This window comes from Carcharodon carcharias, chromosome 22 (genome assembly GCF_017639515.1).
Source record: "Carcharodon carcharias isolate sCarCar2 chromosome 22, sCarCar2.pri, whole genome shotgun sequence".
NCBI lineage: Eukaryota > Metazoa > Chordata > Chondrichthyes > Lamniformes > Lamnidae > Carcharodon > Carcharodon carcharias.
The window spans coordinates 54912118-54935177 of record NC_054488.1 but is presented as its reverse complement, the minus strand read 5'-3'; the positions used below and the strand labels follow the sequence as shown (position 1 = coordinate 54935177).

General features: G+C 43.4%; 1 protein-coding gene across 1 annotated transcript in view; it reads left to right on the top strand.

Moving 5' to 3' along the window:
• The first annotated feature begins 8520 nt into the window (after nt 1–8520).
• The window catches only part of notum1a (notum, palmitoleoyl-protein carboxylesterase a), a 31087-nt gene continuing 16547 nt past the window's right edge, over nt 8521–23060 (top strand). The window contains exons 1-6 of the mRNA XM_041217154.1: nt 8521–8744; nt 10857–10909; nt 14852–14947; nt 15874–15934; nt 17953–18011; nt 19268–19370. Of these exons, the coding sequence (XP_041073088.1) occupies nt 8620–8744; nt 10857–10909; nt 14852–14947; nt 15874–15934; nt 17953–18011; nt 19268–19370 (497 nt within the window). The 5' untranslated portion in view covers nt 8521–8619. The remainder of the gene's footprint in view (nt 8745–10856; nt 10910–14851; nt 14948–15873; nt 15935–17952; nt 18012–19267; nt 19371–23060) is intronic.

Here is a 23060-nt window from a genome sequence, read left to right as displayed (position 1 = left end):
TGCAAGTTAGCTGATCCTGGCTGGAGCATTAGTAGGGGCATCATAATTGGCCCTAGTGCTCATGGAAAAGGGCAAGTTCTGAAAAGCACAGAAAGAAATCAGCCTGTGCACACTTTTGGGCTGAGACTTGGCATTCCAAACCAGGACACTTAACCAAAGGGTCCCCAAATTTACTGGTGGGTCCATTGTCTTTGCAGATTGGGGGCAGGCCATCCCACTGTTAAATCATTGCTCTTCCCACCTTTAACACACACCAGTTTCTACCCCGGTGTGTGTATACATTAGGCTATGGTGCACTCTCCCTGTGCTCAAAAAGCTTGTGGAGATTATTTGGGGACAAACATTAAGAATGATGGGTGAGGTACCTGAAAGCTGCATGGACCCTCAGGCCAGCAAGAAATCAACACCTTCAGGGGGAGAGAGGCAAAAATTAAAAAAATAACATTTTGTCTTTGACCAGGAGTAATGAAAATGCCAAAGGCAATTTATTGATAGCAAGGTGCTAGAGAATTGTCATTCATGACATGACTGAAGATTACCAGAGTAGAGGTTTGCTGCAGTATCTTGCACTGTTCTGGGAAACTGCAGCATTCTTCTTTTCAACTTCTGCTGATCAGCTAATTTATGATCATTAAAACTGGCAGCAAGTAAAAATTTATCTAAATGGATAACATGGAATAATGCAGACACACCCAAAGTAAAATATTTGCTTTAATTCAGTTAATAAAGAACACTAGCAGGTTAATCATAATGCCAATGATCCATACAGTGGGATATTATTGCTCAGATCTATGCAGACCCCAGTGTTTTCGTTGCTCTGACACTTTATTTATGAAATTGTGATACCCGGACAGCAAGCAGCTCATGGTAACTGCAATAATTTTAAGATTATTGCAGGAAGCCACCAGGCACCAAATCACTTGGTTTACTGAAGAACTGAGGAAGTTGCACATGAATTGTGATTGTATTACTTGTGTAGTTCACACTCACTCAGTGGGCATTGTTTTTATATAAGTTAGAAAATGATTTTTTTCTTTTATTGATTTAATGCATGTATGGATGATGCTACAATACTCTACATTCCAAGTGAGAGGCCCTGCCAAATGTGACTGATTCCCATTTTAACATCAAAGCTCTCAGGCTCCTTCAGTCCCAAATGACATTTATTGCATGTAACTTATAAAGATACCATGGAAGTTCAGCTCTGTGACTTATCACAAGGACAGGACATGCTGCAAATTTACCATGAATTGCTCTACAGAGGAAGAAATCTTTTCTCACTCCTTCAGTAAGTCGGTGCTGCTGTAAAATGCCAGACTGTTATGTGGTGAAAATTAGAGAATTGAAGAACTAATTCCAGTGATGAGTTGTCATATTGCATGAATTTTTTTTTGTGTGGCTAACTTTTTTTGCGGAGTCAGAGTTTTACAGCACAGAAGGAAAATCATTCCTGCAGCAGGTTCTCTGAAAAACCCACCCACTTAATTCAATCCTCCACACTCATTTAATTTTTGTTTCTTTTTCAGAACACTTGTCTTTTGAAAGCTGTTATTGATCCTTTTGTGCCAAGGAAGTTGACAGCCTAACAGATTCTGTGCAAAACATAATCACCCAGCTCTTTGTTTTGGTGATCAGCCCAACTTTTTGCTGACTTTAATCATACCAGTTAATAATACCTAGGAAATAGCTTCTTCTATTTATCTCACTGAACCTACTCATGATTATCTAATAGAATTAATTGAAATCCATGGTTTAAAACACACACTGAGTTCCATTCACTTTGAGATTAATTATTTTGTCTTCACACTTGGTGCTTCGAGTCCATGCCTTCCAGAGTGTTGATGGTTCCACCAAGATTCTGCCTAACCCACCAACCTACTGAAAGATTCATGGCCAGCCAAACACAAATAAAGCTACCAAGAAGATAAACATGACAAAGAAGAATAAAACAGTAGAAAATTAATTCGACCTCACTGTCTGCAATGAAAGTTGTGCTCCACTGTGAGTTGTGTGCAACCTTTGTACAGTCCATCTTTTTCCAGACACAATCTGATTATTAATTGTGTTGGTTGGGGAAGAAAGACCAGGATACACAGAAAATTCCCTGCATTTCTTCAAATAGCACCATAGGACTTTTTACATCTGACTAATGCAAAAGAAATTGCCTCTGATAATGCAGCATTTCTTTAATACTGAAGTGTTAGCCTGCCTAATACTAGTGTCAGCCTAGATTACTCAAATCCTACACTGGGGCTCGAACCCACAATCTTCTTACTTGAAGGGAACAGTGCTTCCAAATGAACAAAACTAACACCAAGAAACTAGAATCTTTATGTTGCAGATTGTTTTACCTTGGTATGTAAGAAGTTCAACCACAGGAAATGATTGTGAAGACGGCTAACATAAGGCTCCATTACCTCTGCTACCAGAGCCCAAATCCAACTTGAGCTGATGGAATTCAAGTTTACTCACTGGTAGCTCTATCTGTGTTACATGACATGAATTTGGTGGACACCAGTCAATGCCTAGTAGTCGACAAGACCCACATTATGGCACAAATTAAGATTCAATACCCCAGTAGATGGCCACGATAACAGGTAGAGATGTCACACCAGTACAATTTCTGAAACTACCTCTAGGGTACATTGTTGGAGTTGAGCAGAACATGTTTTAATCTGGAACTAACCCATGCTAGCTTCGAATCCAGAGTATTCCAATCCTTAGCACTGGCATCTCTCACTTTGATGAACTCCAGAAAGTAAATATCTACTTGAGAAGTTCTGCTCCTACCCTGAGGGAGGTGGAATTCTGTTAGATAGGTCATGCCCTCCATAAAGTTTACATCAATGAGTTCTCCTTCTCTCCCAGATGGCAGGAATCTGCTGTGACCTCAATTGTCAGGAAGCCTTGGCTCACAGACCATAATTGGATCCTTGGCAGATGATTGATGCCAGGGATTAGGCTGTAAGTAATGTTTTGGATTGAAGTTTACCTGAGATGACCTTAAAGGTGAAGAGGAAACAGGTGGGAGTTGATCATTTTAAATCAGTGACCCTTTTGAAAATGTGAATATCAATGCACCCTCACTTGTGTTACAGTGACACCATTTCACAATGGTTCACATGAAGAGTCTCTGTCTTGCTTTCTATCACATTTCACTACTGACCAATCAGCACCTCACGTCTGCCAAAATATGTGCTTCCTACTTGCTTGTCTAACTTGGATGAAATCGAACCGACTGAATCTGACAGGGGGCCAAAGTTGATGAAACAAAAAAGCAGCAACAAATACTCAACAGGAAAACAAGAAAGAGAGAGAGCGAGAGACATGTACATAGAGAGAAGAGGAACTTGACAAATTGTGTGAGAGAGATAGATGTACGTGGAGAGAAAAGGGGTTTGACAAATAGAGAGAGAGAGATAGATGTACATAGAGAGAAGAGGAACTTGACAAATAGAGAGAGAGATAGATGAACATGGAGAGAAGAGGAACTTGACAAATAGAGAGAGAAATAGATGTACATAGAGAGAAGAGGAACTTGACAAATAGAGAGAGATGTATTTAGAGAGAAGATGAACTTGATAAATAGAGAGAGAGATAGATGTACATGGAGAAAAGAGGAACTTGACAAAGAGAGAGATAGATGTACTAGAGAGAAGAGGAACTGGACAGGTAGAGAGAGAGAGATTGGAAAAGCAGAGGTAGAAATGGACAAAATCGGGGCCATTTTTTACATTCCCTTTGACTTCGCTAGCATTCCGAACAAACCCATTAGTTGTACAATTCTCCATACTCCACAGTCTGTATGTATTACAAAAACAGAAAATGCTGGAAAAGCTCAGCAGGTCTGATAGTACCTGTGGAGAGAGAAACAGAGTTAATGTTTCGAGTCTGTATGACCCTTCTTCAGAGTTCCAGATCTATAAACCGCACTGAACATCGTCTGACAGATACCACCGCACAACGTGGTCAATAGTTTGTTAAGTCTTGGAAGATCCTTAAAAAGCCATTTCAAGGTTAGGTGAAGTTGGGTGATGCAATCTGATGGTCTCTTTATGATTAAAGTCTCCATCCGTCCACATGAGGATATTTGGGGTATGATAGTCAGGCTGTGTGAGGTGCATTGTCTTATTATTTTCTCAATCTCTCATTTCGCAGGCGGATGTCATGTTCCTTGCTCGGCAGTTGGTGATGACTGCCCACAAATGAGGTGGCCCATTGTGGAGGACATTGCCCTGAGAGGCAGAACTGGCCGGGTAGACCTTGTCTCTGACGCAACACGGTGAATAGCATCTTTATCAATGAAAATAAAAGCGAGGCTGTCGCACGTGGTAATCCTGCAGCTAGTTCAGAAAATAATGTCCATTGTATTTGGAGATGCTGAGAGGGTGAGATGAAGAGTGGTGGGAGGAGGCTCGGGTGGAGCATAAACACCAGCACGGACCAGCTGGGCCGAATGGCCAGTTCCTGTGCTGGAAGCTGAAGGTAACGGTGGGCTATGAGAAACGGTTTACACCCCCAAACCCCGCCTTTTGTGTATTTCCAGCAGTCAGTTTGGTACTTATTGAACGAGCCTCATATCCGTTTCTATTTCTTGAAAACATTTTTTTTTTAAAAATCATCACATTTGTGATGAAGAGTTCAAAGGTTTTCTTTGTGAAGGCCGGTTTTCTGGCAATCACATTGGGCTCAGTATCTTTACGGTGTAGAAGGAGACTCTTCATCCATTTACTTTGGCTGTGTGTTTTTTAAGTTGTTTTTTTTTGCCCTATTTAAGGCGACCTCTTTCCTTTCGGACGATCTCTGTTTCCCGGAATCTATCATCGCTTTTCTCAGGGACCCCTGAAGCGCGAGAATGAATTTATTGATAAAATAATAACTTAAGAGACAAGTTCACAAGAGCGCGGGGTCAGGGCTCCTGACAGAGCCCGGAGAATTCATTGGGGATCAAATGGATCCCAACAATTGGGATCTCCCTGGGGACACTTCTCATTAACAAGCTGCCTGTGCCCCATAGTAAACGGCTGACCAAAGTCTCTTACTCTTTTGCAAAGCAATAGTGCCTAGAAAATGGGCATTTGTGCGTTTACTCCGTGCGTCCAAATGTCATTGATATGAGCTGCTTGGACTCGATAACAAACAATAACTTAGTCCCAAATCCCCGAGGAAAGACGATCGAAATCTTCAGTTCAAACCAGGCGACCTGCTCCAACAGCCCAGCCGACTGCCTGAGATTGTAGCCACCGCACAGAACCGCCCGTGTCCCTGTCAGGGTAACTCTCACAGGGAAAGATGTGATTCCTTTTTGTTCTGTTTCTACCCCCCACCCGCTACTGAAGTGTAAAGTTGTCCCGCCATCGGCTTTGAAGTGAATATTTGATCTTGTGTCTAATACAAGATCTTCCGGATCCAGGTAAGACATTCCGGAGGCGCTCGGATCCGGAGATGAGGTGATAAAGTCAGAGAGAATGGAGTTTCTGCCAATTCATCCTGAACTTGTCTCTGTGCTGGGACTTAGTGAGAGACAGCCGGCAGATCAGGGGAGAGGATGAATGGAAGCTGCGCCTTAATTAATCTTTCTCAAAGTCCTCTCCCCCAATCCAGTTACCTCGAGTTTCCAGCACAGGAACGGCCATTCGGCCCAACTTGTCCGTGCTGGTGTTTATGCTCCACCTGAGCCTCCTCCTACCCCTCTTCATCTCACCCTATCAGCATCTCCTCCTAAAACCACGAACATTATTTTGTCCCTCTCCACCACTCCATCCATCTCCCCACCTCTCCTACCACCACTCTCCCAATCTACTACTTTCCCTCCATCTCACTCCCTCCATCACTCCCTCCAGCATTCCCCCTCCACCTCACTCCCTCCACCCCTCTCACGCCATCACTCCCTCCAGCATTCCCCCTCCACCTCACTCCCTCCACCCCTCTCCTGCCATAACTCCCTCCACCTCACTCCCTCCACCCCTCTCACGCCATCACTCCCTCCAGCATTCCCCCTCCACCTCTCTCCCTCCACCTCACACCCTCCGCCCCTCTCCCGCCATCACTCCCCCTCCACCTCACTACCTCCACCTCTCTCCCTCCACCTCTCTCCCTCCACCTCACTCCCTCCACCCCTCTCCCGCCATCACTCCCTCCACCATTCTCCCTCCACCTCACTACCTCTACCTCTCTCCCTCCACCTCACTCCCTCCACCCTCTCCCGCCATCATTCCCTCCAACCCTCTCGCGCCATCACTCCCTCCACCATCACTCCCTCCAACTCTCTCCTTCCTCCTCCTCTTTCACCCTGCAGCAATCTGCCTCTTCCTGCCCAGTTGTTTCATGCCCCCGTTCTCCCTGGACCAATGCCGCCTCCACCCTCTCCTCCGTCCACCCACTCTCCCTCCCTCCACCCTGTGTCCCAGATGAAGAGCTGAATCTGAGGTGCTCCCTGTGCCCAAACCAGGAGAGGCGACTCTCCGCCCTCCGGGTCCCAGGCGAGACACTGCGTGTTAAAAACTTCTGGGGGGTTTTTTCTCTCGTATTGTTCCTTGAATAAACAACCCTTATCTCAAGTCCCCATCCCTTATCTGAATCAATCACTTCAAAAAGATACGTTTAATTGTTAATTGAAAACAGAGAAAAGGCAATCTGTTTGCTTCGCCCTTTGAATGAAGTTTCCGCGTGGTACTCAGTTTGTAGCGCAGACGATTTAAGAGCAATCATTACACATTACTTCCCCTCATATTGTTTTCTGAAGTGCGTGTAAACAAGCCATGACTGGGAAATAATAGGGGGATGTGACTGAAGGCTGTGGGCAGGCTAGTCTGGAGCTGCCGAGGAGTTTTTGGTTCATTGAAGAAGCCGCCTGTGTGTTTCTCTCTCTCTCTCCCTGTGGATCAAACCCATTTCAGAGTGGAACACAAGCGACGCATCGCTCAGTTACAAACTCTCGCATTCGGCGGCAACTCCACATCAACAGAATCCGCCAACCGGCTGAACATCCCGAAAGGCAGATCTTAGACACTCGGGGTTTCCATTCTCTGTAATAAAGTGTTTGGGGGAGGGGAGGGTGGTTTGATTTTTTGCAAAGGCTCTGACCTGGACATTGAAAAAAAAAACAAGCGCTGCTCTCCCGATGCCGGCTTGGGATACATTTCAATGGGCCATTCCAATAAACGGATAGAGGTTTCAAACATGTCTGCAGACAGCACGAACGGGGCTGAAGCAGATGTGGGTCCGACTGATAACCGCGGGCAGCAACCGGGACACCATCAGTTTAGTGAAATATCTCCAACGTAAGAGAGATACTTAAAGATCCAGGGACACGGGGGTTTAAGTCTAGAGGAAAGCAGGTAGGGTTTTTTTTTTCTTGTTACATTTGCATGCAAGACTTTCATGAGGGACTGGGTCAGCCGGTGTCTGATCTTCAGCAGCAATAACACAGCGGCAACATCAAAGGGATCTCTCTCTCTCTCTCTCTCTCTCTTTCCTTCCTGCAATATTCAATTCCTGTCATTTTTTTTGAAGGGGGGGGGAGTGTTTCGATGGCGCAAACGGACGAGGTAAAGAAAACCTCGCACTCAAAACCCCCTCACCACCTCCCCCCAAGATCAAACGCTTTTAGCTGCAACACCTTAGCTCAGAGAGGAGGGGGGATTGAGCATCTCCAAACAGTAATTCAGTACGCCCAGTTTTCAGTCCCTGGGTTTGGCGAGCGCGTTCATTGGCAGAGTTAGAGGGAAGCTGAAATAAGCGGAGATCGTTGGGGGGGGGGGGGGGGGGGGGGGGAGGGGGGGGAGGGGGGGTGGGGAAGGGGGGTGGGGGGGGGGGGGGGGGGGGGGGGGGGGGGGGGGGAGGGGGGATGGGGAAGGGGGGTGGGGGGGGGAGAACAAATTTCCGAGCCATATTAGTTACCTAACTGGACCGGGGTTTGGAGTTCAGTATTTAACAAGCTGAGGCGGCGGTCGGCGGCTGGAGAGTTTCCCAACGCCGTTTAGCACCCCCGGGCCGAACAAGACTTCGGAGCAAATGCAATAGGATTTCTTTAGTACCTTACTTAAGAAGAAATATATATTAAGCCGATCGGAGAACGAACCGGATTTTTGAAATAGGTGGCCAGTAATTATTGGGGAAATTTATCTTTACTGCAAATTGAAACATTTGGGATGCACTGTTTTTATTTTTTTCCCCTAAGTTCTTAATTGTTAACTTTTAGGTTTTGATTTTAATGTTACACTGTAACCCAGCTCCCCTAAGAAGCCCCAGTGCACTGCTCTGTTAGGCTGAGGAGTAGCCACAGCAACTTCCACCGATTTTTCTGCCTTGGCCAATTCCAGGGAGAGAGAGAGAGAGAGAGAGTGGGAGATGAGCTCTGATCTGAGCCTGTGGCGCCCGCTGCTCTTCTCCATCGCCCTGCTCCAGCTCGGCGGCTCGTCCGAGGGCAGGAAGAGCTGGAGGGCTGGCCGCCAGAGCTCGCACTACCGGCGGGCGCAAGGGCTGGCCGCCCGGGAGAGGAGCCAGGCGCCCGGCTGGAGCCCGCAGCGTCAGCCGGCGGCGGCGGCGGCGGCGGCGGACACCGAGGAGAGCTTCACCCTGGACTTCACCGCCGTGGAAGGGAACATCGATAACTTCATGGCTCAGATCAAGAGCTTGGCTCAGTCCCTCTACCCCTGCTCCGCTCAGAAGCTGAACGATGACATGAAGCTTCACTTTCTGGCCAACTCCTCGGTTACCTGTAACGACGGGACACCGGCCGGGTAAGGAAATTGGGATCGGTCCCGCTTGGCTCCTTTGAAACTGTTCAGCCCCCCCCCCGGGATAGCAGCTGGCAATGGGCGCAGATGTCATTCTGCCTAAAAACACGCGACAGCTTCAGATGGTCCCTTTAAACCCCAGTAGCTCTCAGGAACACGGGAGTCCCAGCCGAAATTTAGAAGTGTTGGTCAAAATCCGTCATCACCCCTTCCTCCCCCTCCAAAAAAAAGCTAAAATTCTCCTCCTGAATGTAACCAATCTCCCAGTGTCGGTCATTCTGCTGTGAATTTGCAGTATGTATTTTCTGTAGTTTTTGAATGGATTTATTCCCACCCCCGCCACACACACACACACACACACACATACACATGCACACACTCCCAAAACACACCAGCTAAACATTTACTGGGAATTTGAAGATTTTGAATGGAGTTTCCCTGTGAAACAGCCTCTCTTGCTCGCTGACAGCCGCCGACACAGCCACTTTCCAGGGTGACTCTAACAATGAAAAAGAAACTCTATAACTCACCCCCCCACCCCCCACCCCCACCCCCACCACCCCTCTTTCCTCCCCCTTTTCTCTCTCTTTGTGAAACAGACATCCTGGTTAATTTCACAACACCCTACCTACCTCTCGCCTCCTCCACACCCCCCCCCCCCAACCCTCAAATCAACTCAGAATTAGCAACCAAGAAACTGGCCACTCCATGTAAATTCTTCTAAGTCACACAGTTTAATACATAAATACAAACCTCAAGAACAGGCATTAGCTGCGACCTGAGGTGTCACATTAAAAGCTGGTCCCCCTTCCCCAGACACGCGGCACATTTCCGTGCGGGCGGGATTCCTTTTGATAATTTCATACTGCGACTTACTTAAATTTTCATATTGCGTTACCCTAAAGCGTGGAAGTGTCTTTTTGAAGGAGCAGTTTAGGAATTTGTGGAACTATTGTGGCTATGTGCGTGTGTGGAGCGCGAGTGGATGTGCTCTCCAACGCTCGATGCACTGTGACTGAACTTTTAAAGAAAAGGATAATTTAAAATGTTCAGAGCGCACCAGTTAACACGTTAAAGTCTCCAGGCTTGAGTGAATTCAAACTCCATTTTACAGGCCATCAAACAATTCGGTGCTTCTTTTAAAGGGCGACAAATGTTACTTGTCAAATCTAAACGGTCTAAGATGCAACTCCCTTCTTGAAGCCTCAAATAAGAACGTAAGAAATAGGAACAGGAGTAGACCATTCGGCCCCTCGAGCCTGCTCCCCTTTCAATAAGAATCATGGCTGATCTTCTTGCGTTTCGATTTCCACATTCCCATCTACCCCCGATAAACTTTGATTCCCTTGCCTAACAAGAAGCTACCTCCCTCTGCCTTAAAAATATTCAGTGACCCCGCCTCCACCACCGACTGAGGCAGAGAATTCCAAAGTTGCACAACCCCCTGAGAGAAAAAAAAATTCTCCTCATCTCTGTCCTAAAAGGGTGACCCCCAATTGAAAGACGTTTCTCTCAGTCTTATACCCATCCCACCCGGTTACACCGGACCTCTCCGCTCGGGGTAATAACACCGGCAGAGGTTGGAGATCCTAGAATTCCGGTAACCTTCTGTATAATCGGGCTGCGAAATAGGCAGCAAGCGATTAACACCCACCCCCTTAACAACCATCCGCTTGTACCCCTTGTTGCTGTTTGGAAGGTGGGACCACTCCTGTTTGAACCGGAATTGCCCCTTTAAGGGTTCATCGACATTGTGACCCACGGGTAGCAATGTTTTAAAGCGCCCTTCACTTCACCGCATACCATGGCCGCTCAGGTCCATCCGTGTAACTGGCTGCTGCTTTAAATCACTCGTGTGAGATGAGCTCTCCCATATTTGCATATTATCAGTTAAAAAAAAAACATCCAGATTCCCATCCTGACAAGAACCTGGAATGACTTTCCCAGTCTACGGAATCTTTTGAACACTGAAATTACATTATTGATGAGACTCCAACTTCAAAGCCTTTTTTTTTTGCATTAAAGATACATCTCTAGATATATTTTTAAATAGATTCCACTTCAAGTTCGATTAATTAAAAAAATCAATTGACTGTTTTTTCATTGCTCTCGTAGGTATTACATGAAAGAGTCCAAGGGCAGCAGACGCTGGCTGATCTTCTTAGAAGGTGAGTTTGGGGTATTTAATGAGGATGATCAGGTTTGGGTGAGTTTTAAAGAAAGGACGTGCATTTATATAGCATCCTTCCCGTCCTCTGGACAGTGCACAGTCAATGAGGTACTTTTGAAGTTAGCCGTTTCCTAGAAATTATAACATCGAGAGGTCATGGACATTTATCTTTAACATCTATTCAAAATAAAATGTTGCGGCGCATACCTTACCTGCGCAGCAAGAGAAACTGGTTTCACCTACAACTTTCACTTCTTCTATCGATCGGGTTTGCCCTGGCTGAAACTGAGACCCCCATTAAAGACAGAAACCCCCTGAGATGCCCAGCAGGCCGAGAAAGCACCACAACTTTTAGCTGTAATACCACTCATGGCCTTTTCTAAAATGGTGCTGCCCCACCCAGTCGAATATCTCCAGCGCTTTGCATTTCTTTTTTGTTTCAGATTGCTGGCACCTGCAGTATTTTACCTTTTTGTTGCCCTTTTAATTCTCATTGACACTCTGACTGAATCAGGCCACCCAAGCCCACAAACTCATTCCTCCTTTTCATTCACTGTGTCCTGTCGCAAACTCCCAGTCACAGTTTATCCAGTCTGGATTCATATTCCTAAAACTTTAATTCTAGTACCAAATTTATTTCAGACAGAGAAGGAAAGTTTAATTTGCAAACAGAAAGTATTTTGAGAAGGATTTGATTTGATAATGGAAATCAATCATGCCACAAAACTCCATGGAAGGGGTGAGTGAGTTTTAAGAGGTTCATAATTTATTGGTGAAGTCTACAGGGGCTGAAACGTCTATAAAGGGGATCTGTCAGGTACTGGACATTATTTCTGCCAGAAATCCAACCACAACATGGATACCGTTCCTTTTATTTATATTCTAACTCCCAACAAGTCCTGTTCATCCTTCATTCCTGACCTACACTGGTTCCCATTTCAGTGACACCTCGATTTGAAAGTTCTCATCCTTGTTTTCAAATTCCAATTTGGCCTTGCCCCTCGCAATCTCTCTGTGCACCTTCAGTGCTACAACCCTCCCAACTACCCGCATGCCACCAATTCGAAGGGAAGGCAGACTTGCACCTACAGCGCCTTTCAAAACCTTTGCAGCCAATGAAGTAATTGCACAGTGTGGTCACAGTTGTAATGCAGGGAATGCAGCAACCAATTTTCACACAGCAAGTTCCCACAACCAGCAAATTGATAATGGCCAGATAATCTGTTTTGTTTGGTAAACTGATTGGGGGAAAAGTACTGGTCTGGATAACAGATGGAAGTCCTTTGCTCAAAATAGTGCAGCACTTACTTTGTGCAGCACTGGAGTGTTAGCCTAGAGTTTTGCACTCAAGTCACTGCTGTGATAATGCCACAACCCTCTGATCCAGAGGTGAGAGTATGGCCAACTGAGCCATGCCTGGCACTTAATTCTGTCCTAAGATAAGAGCAAAATACTATAGATGCTGGAAATCCAAAAAAAAACAGAAAATGCTGGAAAAACTCAAGAGGTCTGACAGCATCTCTGGAGAGAAAAACAGCGTTGATGTTTCAAGTCCATATGACCCTTCAGAGCTCTGCTCAGTTTTTCCAGCACATTTTCTGTTTTTTTCACTCAATTCTGCCCTCTTGCGCAACCCAGATTTTAATCACCCCTCCATTGGTGGCCATGCCTTCATCTGCCTACGTCCTAAGTTTTGGAATTCCCTCCCTAAACCTCTCTGCCTCTTTATCTCCCTATCCTCATTTTAAGACACTCCTTATATTTTAAAGAACTATAATGTGCCCTCCTTATGCGACTCGTGTCAAATTTTGTTCAGTAACTCTCCTGTGAAATGCCTTTGGATACTTTACTACACACAGCTGCTACGTAAATGCAAGCTGTTGTTGTAAGTTGACCAGTTGCTTTCTTTAAAAATCAAAACTCCTCAAATTGGTTTTCTCTAGTTAGACTTCTGGTCAGTTATGATTTGTTCTCAAGAATGATTCCATAGAGAGCAGGTTCTGGAACACCCTGACCATTCTGGGTGTGGTCCCATGGATACGGCATGGCAGAGGGCAACCTGCAGAGAAACAAACCCTTCAGCCATTTGGGAAACAGTTGGTGCGCGGTTTGATGGAGAGACTGTAGAGTCATTTTGGATGAATGGAACAATTTAAGTTGAACCCAACAACCGCCTTCCTAGGTTTCAATCTTGCGATTTTATGATCCTGTGGGGATCATGTCCAATTGGCCCCTACCTAGCCCAGGGGTGCTTAGGCCAACTGTAATGACTGTAGTAATCATCTCAACAAAAACCACAGTCTCACATGTCTCCTCCACTGTCTTTCACATTGGTGGTAATGGTGGGAACATGTCAAAGACATGACAAAGTTAAGAGCAACTGAATGCACTGGCATAATAACAAAGCAATTTATGTTAAGCAAGTTCTCCTTCTGTGTATTTGTAACAATATGGTAAATAAATATGTGGATGTGGCAGTTTAGTTGTGAAATGGGATTTAATAAATTTGGTAATTTTCTGACCTAGCACCAGAAAGTTATTATAAAAGCTGTTGAATTGTAGTAAATATCCAACTAGTTCTCTAATCTCCTTTCAGAAACTGACAGCCCCAATATGGTCTGGACTTATATGTAACCCCAGTCCCATATTATAAATTTGATTCTTAATGCCCTCAGCATAACTAGTGATGGGCAATAAATGCTGCCTTGCTGGTGTCATCCACATCCTCCACTCCTTAAAACTTCTAGTGCTAATATCACTGGTTTCTGTAATAGAAAATAGCAATTTCCAAACACAGTAGACCCTAGTTTAATTCTATGTAAGTGAATGGGTTTTGAGTAAGTTAAAATCTCGCCCATGTGTCAGAGTACACTGTACACTGGAGAGTGTTAATGAAGAAAAGGGTTTCAGATTTTGCACTGAGCATATTTTAACCCATGCAATGTGATTGTTGCATTTAGAGATTTAAAGTTTATTTATTTTGGGATGTTTTTGTAAAATGTGCCAGACAGCTTGTAATTGGTGACACAATGACCTCAGTATGCTCCATGTATTGTATTAATCCTGTGCCACTTTAAGCAGAGGATTTAAAATCAAGCCAGGAACAAAAATGTAATAATAACACAAATGGACACAATCTGAGTACCTTTCAACTTCATGTATTGTATAAATGATGATTAGGTATTTACAGGTGGAGGGCATTCATAAGATGATTATTTGAGCGCATATAAAAAGACACTATTGACACTGGTGTTGGGTTGTAGAGTTAGGAGCTATACATTTGTAATGTTTCATTTTGTGAATAAATCTACAATTGTGAGTAAAGATTGACTTCTGGTCTCCTCCTCTCAGAAGTATTTCTGCTAGTTTCTCACTCACGTGAATTGGGGGGATGCACTGGGACTTCGCTGCTGTCGGTAGCTGAGCTGGCGATTAGCTCCCTGGGTGTGATTCTGCTTTTTCCTTCTGCGTGTGCTGACAAACTGGCTCGTGTTTCCAGAATTTTCTTTGTTTCTTCCAGACTTTCTGTACTTGCAGCTTTTATCTTTCCGCCCCATTTTCCTTCCTGTATCATTTCACCTCCGACGCTTCCCCACTAATACCCAATTCCTTTGATGCCTTTTGGTTGCCTCATAGCGACGATCATCAAACTTCATCCAACAAGTTTCCTAAAAACCCTGTTTGGACATTCAACCCATTCCTCACCCTCTCCCCCACTCTTTTGTTCATGATTAAATGTCTCACTTTTGCAGTTATCAGTTCTGACGAGGAGTTTGCACTTACATTTTAATTGTCTTTTTATTTGCAGACCTCCAGCGTTTACAGCTAGAAACATTCCAATTATGGGGCGCAAATTGGAGTGATTCTAATCCATTGGATGTGTCACACTGCTTGTCCTGTTCGTGCATATTAATTGTGCTATTTGCTTTTGTTCTCTCAGGGGGCTGGTACTGTTTCAGCAAAGAGAACTGTGACACTCGATATGACACCATGCGCCGATTAATGAGCTCCACCAACTGGCCTCGCAGTAAAACAGGTTAGTGTTGGAAATGACCGGCTTGGAAGCTGCCCGATTGCTTCGGACAATAGGGGAAAAACACTGCAGAAGAATAAAGCTTTAAAATAATCATTTTGGGAACCATTAGACCTGTGGAATGGTTATTCACTGAATGATAGCACCAAAAACCTGTGGAAATAGGTCAAAGTTATTTATTATTGGACAAGATACCGGCACCTAATAGAATACGTCAGTGCACTCATAATGTACAGCTTTAGAAAAATACCCATAATCATATATAATGTACATATATTGTTAATGCTCCTGTGAAGCACCTTGAGACTTCGCTATACTGAAGCCACGATATAACTTCAAACTGTTATTATGTACTGGGACTGTTTAGTGCTTTTGACACTTGAATGGAAAAAAGGACTGCTCTCATTCACTCTCCCCCACCTACCTCTCCTCTCCCATAGCTACTATGCCAATGAGGTTTCCACAGTATCCCAGAGTCAGTCCTGGTTTCTAATGGGTAGGGTCCACCACATAAAACTGCTCACAATTTAGTGCAAATTGACATTAGTTGGCAACTTCACTGAGGGACACTACAAAAATGAAATAACTCCTGTGAAATAAGACACCTGCAGATGTGCATTCATTTGGAACTAAATGTCTCATAATGTAGCTGGAGTTTGTCCAACATTTGACAATCCTATCATAAACCAAGAGCCTCACCCACCCCCACCCCCAGCCCTAATTTTCCAAACGTAAAAGTGCATGGTTGAATTTTCCTGATGTGCACTCTCAGCATGCAGCAGAACTGATTGCAGTTCCTTTATATCTCTGACAAGTCAAAACACTGGTGTCCATCAAGATGTTCCACTAAATATCAAAGAAATGTGGTGTGTTGACAAATTCACATTAAGCTCTTGGCTCTGATGATTCTGGGGCTTTTATCTCATCAGGAACTGGAATCCTATCTCCTCAGCCAGAAGAAAACCCGTACTGGTGGAACGCTAATATAGTGTAAGTTTTGGCCAACTCAAATAAGTCTGAACCAAAAATGGGAAAAAAATGTGAATATTAAACACAAGAGTAGAAAACAGACAAACTCGCTTGATGGGCTCACTGGGAAAATGCATGACCAGGTTTGGCACTGAATACCCAAACCCATGACCAACAACCACCTAGAAGAACAAGGGCATTGGTGCATGGGAACACCACCACCTCCAAATTCTCCTCCAAATCACACACTATCCTCCTGCTTTGGAAACATATCATCGTTCCTTCAACCTTGTTTGGTCAAAATCCTGGACCTCCATACCGAACAAAACAGTGGGAGTATCTAGACTACACCATCCACAGCGGCTCAAGAAAGTGACTCATCACTTTTTTTTTCGCTCTTTCTTGGGTTGTGAGCATTAGTTGAAGCCAGCTTTATTGCCCACCCCTAATTACCCTTGAAAAGGTGGTGGTGAACCGCTTTCTTGAACCATTGCAGTCCATGTGGTGTAGGTCCACCCACAGTGCTGTTAGGGAGGGAGTTCCAGGATTCTGACCCAGTGACAGTGAAGGAACTGTGATATAGTTCTAAATCAGTATGGTGAGTGGCTTGGAGAGGAGCTTGCAGTTGGTGATGTTCCCATGCATCTGCTGCCCTTGTCCTTCTAGTTGGTAGTAGTCGTGGGTTTGGGAGGTGCTGTTGAAGGAGGCTTGACAAATTGCTGCAGTTCATCATGTAGATGGTGCACCCTGCTGCCACTGTGTATCGGTGGTGGAGGGGATGTATGTTTAAGGTGATGGGTGGGCTGCCGATCATACAGGCTGCTTTGTCCTGGATGATGTCAAGCTTCTTTAGTGTTTCTGGAAGGCAATGAGGGATGGGTAATAATTGCTGGCCTTGCCAGTGGCGCCTACATCCCGTGAATTAATAAAAAACAATACAAATCATGAAAGTCCTGGCTTCAGTTACACTTCCGTGCTGGGTCAGTCAGTCATAGCTGGGGAAGGGGTGAAGGCATTACAGTTGGCCCTTGATACCCTTGAATCAAAAAGGAAAATATGAGTTGGGATTCCTACTTCAGATTTCTGTTCATTGGAGTGAACAATGGATGCAGATAAGATAGGGTTCATAGTCAGTTTGGAAGGTTCAGGTGGCACCTACCAAAACTCACTGGTTGGACGCACAAGAAGAATGCTCATCTGGGATGAGAAATGATGTCAAACCCCAGCAGGATTTTGCACCTTTGAGTGACAAGGGGCGAAAAGTAAGAACATGAGGGGAAAAACACCCATTTAAAAACAATAGATCTTGGGAAGCAAAACTGTTGCTTAGGACCACTTTGCATATGTCAGGACTGACTTCACTATTCCCATCTAGAGAACCAAGTGGGAATCTGTTCTGAATTTGCTTGCACCCTTGTGGAGACTTTGCTGATGTTATGGCGTCTTATGCTGGGATTAAGTTATATTTAGTTCTTCTAACCAGAGTTATCTGCAAAAAGGTAGAAAACACACCAAAGTATGCCATATAGTCATTCCAACAGCTCCTGTGCATTCTGAAAGCCACATGATATTTATAAATAGCTTAAGTACAGGGTGGGAGATATAATCTCATGCATCATTTCTCCTGATTTGGACGTTACTTTTCTGCCTCTGTCATTTGACCTCCTGCACCACTCACCGTTCAGGGTAGAAGGCAGCAGTGGCCTGCTCCCTGACCTCAGTCAGTCCTGCTTTTGATACATAAAGAAGTTCAGGAGAGCAAATACCAGGATGAATGATTCTCTCAGTTTTCCTTCCCTCCCTGTAGAGAAGGGATGAAACAGAGGTCTGTTTCTCAGTGACTCTCCTTCCCCACAGTCACTCTGCTGAAATCTGGGACTGGCTTTACGGGGCAAGTTTATCATAGGCAAGTGTGCGTGTTCTGCATCTTCTCCCACTCATAAGCAATTTGCCATTCTGTGTTGCATTGAAAATAATATTTCCACTTGAATAATTATATCAGGCACATTCATTAATTGCACTTACGTTTTCCATTTCAGTTTCATCCCTTATTGTTCAAGTGATGTTTGGAGTGGAGCATCCCAGAAATCTGAGAAAAGTAAGTTTTCATTTGACTATGTGTGCCATGTTAAGCAGAATTTATCACCGAGGAACTTAACTGGAGTTCCCCAAATGTGTAAACTCACTACCTGGAGTGATACAAAGCCACACGCATTTAGAAGGTCCTGGGTCTGATAATTGAATTTAGTTTGCTGAATGTGTCCAGGGCACAGACAGGAGCACTGCACTTCACCACAGTGTCTTTGAACTAAGGTTCCCGCTCCTGATTGCTGTCCGGTGACCACTATTGGAAAGCTTGTGTGCATTGGGGCAGAATCAAACTTGCTTATTAATGACTTCCAAGGTCCAAAAGTTTGCCAACAGTCATCGTGAAGGGTTACACATGAAGAATGACCATTTTGGTGAGGTACTGGAGTTCTGTGAATTTAGCTAACAAGGTTACAGACAGAAGTAGACCATTTAGCCATTTGAATAAAAAAGTTGTTATCAGTAAAAGTGACCACAAATCTATCAGATTGTTCTAAAAAAAACTGGTTCCCTAATGTCATTTAAAAAATAAATCTGCTGTTATCCCAGTCATTCTCTCCCCACACCAACATGGTTGAATCTGAATTGCCCTCTTGAAGGGGTTAAGCAACTCACCCAGTTACCATCACTTCCTGGGTAACAAATGCTGCTCTTACCAGCAGCACTAACATAAAAGTCCCATTAGATCTATGCCAGCTCTTTGTTAGAGCAGTCCAAGATTAATCCCACTGCACTGCTCTCTCTTCCCCAGTCCCTATAATCTCCCTCTGCTTCAAATATTTATCCAATTTTTCCTTAAAAGATGCAATGGTGTCTGTCCCAACAACTCCCTGTGGAAAAGCAATGACTCCCTGCGTAAATAATCTTTGCATAACCTCTTTTCTCACTTTTTTCAATTTTGAAAAGTCTTTCCCCATTCACTCTATTCAAAATCCCTCAAACTTTTAAAAATCTACATTAATTTCTTTTATCCAGTGGATAAAGTCCCCATTACTATCTAATTATCCCCCTTGGAAAGTCTATGCGTGTGAATGTTTTGTCAGGCCGTAATTAGATTTAGGTTTGATGCCTCCCATGGTCAAATAGCTACCAGCAGACACAGTGAAGTGACAAGTAGGAGGAATAGCCACTTTGGCCTTTGGTACCCTGCATTAGTCAGTACCTTCAGGAGACAAAGAAGAGTCAAAGTAAAAGGTGGGATTTTACTGTAACAGCCATTCCCAGTGTAGAGTGCACTCACTGGTCTCTGCCTATTGTTTGTTGAAGGTGAATATGCTTTCATGGGAGCGCTGATAATACAAGAAGTTGTCAAAGAGTTGTTGACTAAAGGCCTTGAAAATGCAAAAATTCTGCTGCTAGCTGGAACCAGGTATGTTGTTTGGGTTTTCGGGGTCCCAATGCTGAGACTCCTTCCTCTTTGAGATGTACTCTGATAAGATCAAATTCTCCTTGAGATAAAAGTGAATTCCATGTAGAAAACTGCATTCAATCTCTGCAGTAGAAATTATCTTGGCTGGGATCAAATCCTACATTGGATCTCAAACACTGCCCACAGTCGGTAAAGATTAAATTCCATACCACCTCACCCTACCTATGGCAACTTGATAAGATTAAATGAGGGTGTGGATTAATTGATAATTGCTGAAAATCGATCAACAAGTTAATGGTCATTGTTTCCTTCCCCCCCTTCTTTCTATCAACATTCTCATATGTCTGTCCCTGCCTCCCCCTCTTCTATAAGTATTAAGGCATTAACTCCTTTCTAGATATCGCTCCCCGGCTCAATTGCTGTATCTCATGCACAAATCTAGACAGGGAACGCTGACCGGTTATTTATCCAGTCTGGGGACCCAAATATCTGCACAAGGGCTTAAAAGGATATGGAGCCAAGGCAGGTGGATGGAGTTAAGATACAGATCAACTATGACTTCATTGAATGGCAGAACAGGCTTGAGGGACTGAATGTCCTACTCCTGTTCCTGTTTTCATAGGCACACTTCTAGTGATCATTGCAGATAGAAAACAGGAATGGGAGAGCTGGATGATTTCTCGCGCTCCAACTCAGAGATAATCTGCCCCTGCCAATTGCTAACTCAGCATCTTGGACTGAATCAACACTCGTCCAGCTCTCTACCTCTTGGCTACCCAATGCCATAACCAGCTTAACTATTAGGTGAGCTCACTGTCATTGCTTTGCTCAGTTAAGATGTAGATGATGTCAATATTCACAGAATTTATGAAGCTATCAGACTGTTTATGATTCTGTTGTGCCACAAATCACCTTTCAGCATTTAGCTGGTTTGAAATGGTGGAACGGAATGGTCACAAGGTATTATTGGTTGGGATAAATAACCGAGTGAGCTGGCTTTTCTTATTCCTTAACTTTTTGCAGCCTTGCAATTTCAAACTGTTGCAATGGATTTCTTAAGCCATCCTTGTCCAGGAGGGTATGTAATTTGCAGTATGGAAGAGAGCTCTACTACACCCAGCCATGATATTTTAACTGGCCCTGATGTCCTGCTACATATTTCTGGATGAACATTCAACAAATTGAGGAATTGTTCAGGGAGACGTGCAGGTTAAAAAGAAAAGCAGACAGTAAGCTATTGCCGTAAGATGTTAGCATGAAAGTTCTTTTCATTGCATGGGGAAATGTGGAAAAGCTGGGATGACATTTAAGTGGTCATATAATCTATAATCACAGTCAATAAACAATATAGGCACAATATAGCTAACAACTACTACGAAAGCAGTATATATATGTATAGAACGTTTCTTTTTGTTAGAAAAATAAGTACAGGAGTTTGCCATTCAGCCCCTCAAAACTGTTTCACCATTCAGTTAGACCATGGCCGATCTGTATCTTAATCTCCCTTTGTTCCGTAATCCTTAATACTCTTGCCTAACAAAAACAACCTCCTATGTCACATTTCAAGCAAAAGTATGAATAAGCGAGAAAAAATTCTCCAGGAATACAAATTATTAGAATCAGGAAGTCTTCAACCTCTTAACTGGTCTCTGTATCAACTTACCCACTGCTTACTTAACTTTGTTGTTTCGAAGGAACATAGGAAGTTTATATCGCAGAAAGAGGCCACTTGACCTATTATGTCTGCACTAACTAAATGCAAGTAGGCTCCAGTGAGATTTGAACTCACTAACTCTGGTTTAGTAAGGGCAGTACGCTAACCCCCAAACTATGGAGCAACTTATATGAGTATGCTATATGGGTTAATATATCTTGACTTTATAAAACACTGCACGCTCTATGAACTGTGCTACAGGAGATTTGCTATTATAAAAAATGGAATGTCTTGCATAGGTTTAACTATTCATCTCCGACTTGAAAATTAAATAAAGGCATCCATTTGATAGAAAACCAAAATGCCTGTAATCCTTACCGTCACATTTATAAAAAAGGCAAAAAGATTATAACTCTAAGCCTGAATGACAATTGTATTGTGACCTCCACCAACTACTGTGACACTGCTTCACCGTAGCATGTGAAATCAACTTGCTGGTACATGGACTTAGTGCTAACTTTATCAGTACAGACAGTGAAGTTTCTACGCACAAATAGCAGTCATCAATTGCAACACTGTAGAAAAGATTCACTGACAATGCCCTGAAGCTTGTTCCTGTACTCACTGAGCAAAACATAATTCCCCTTGCTTGTGCTGGCAGAGTTTGTGATCTGTGTGCCACAGGAAAGGACGGCATATTTAAACCTCAATGTGTTCATACACTGTGACTAAACACACTTTTATGGTTTGATGCACATTTACCAAATCAAATAGAAAATAATTAAACGGAAATCACATACAATGAAAGCATACTTGTGAGCGTTGTACTATCATTGTGGAGCCTAGAGCTTCAGTCATTTGTCTTTTCCTTCATCACACTGATGTGACTGAGGTTGGCAGTTAAACAGAACAAGGGATCAAGTCTACATTCTCAATGCTCTGTGACACTAGCTGTTGACATTTGAATGTACTGTTCCATCCATCTTTAATCTTGAATACAGAACAGTTAACTTAGTGCAGGATAGTTGCATTTCTTCTATCTTTTGTTCTCTCATATCACAAGTTGTGATTTGGTGGCATACTCCTTAACTTCTGATTGACTAGAATACCTTGATAACATAGTAACAACTATTCGCAGAGTTGGACAATTTGCCCCTGCATATGATATTGCTATTAACTGTACTGCCAGGTCTAAAATTGAGAGAGCAAAGTTGATGAAAATAGGCATACATGATGTAAACTAATAACTGAAATGCAACTGCAGCCAAGTCAGGATTGGCAACTAAATATACCTAGATATAAAACTTTCAGCAGGGATAAGGAAGAAAGAGCAGGAAGGAGCATGTATTAATAATAGATTTATAATTGTAGGAGATTTTAATTATCCAAAAAATAGACTAGGAAAATGTTTGATGTAAAAGGGAAGAAAGACTTTTTACAGTGTATTCCAGACTGCTTTCCATGTTACCATTCCAGCAAAGAAGGAAGCACTATTTGATCTGTTCCTGTGTAATGAAATGGAGCAAGTAGGCCACATCAAGTTAGGGGAACATTTGGGGAACAGTGACCACAATATAATTAAGTTCAATGTAAGAAAAGTAAAGAGCAAGAAAAGTGACAGGCATATGTATTTGACTAGGGGGAAAAAAACACAAATTATACCAAGATAAAAAGAGACTTTGCCTTGATTAAAGGGAATGAAAAATTGGCAAAGATAACTGTATTTAACAGGAAATGTTTAAACAGGAGACAGAAAGAGTACAAATTAAATATATTCCAGTAAGGCAAAAAGGAAGTGTATTGATGACTAATAGGGGAAACAGGCTACTGAGAGATGAAGCTACCCAGTTTGTAACAGTGTGAGAAGGAATGGTAGAAATGGTAAATAATTCATCGTTGCTTGTACAGGGGAGCCAGTACTGGCGTTACAGAACCGGCAGAGGTAGGTATAGAAAAGTTAGTGCAGGTTATAATTCAAAAACAAAAAGAAATGAGGTGAAAATAGTTATTCAAAATAGATTGACTAATCACCTGGA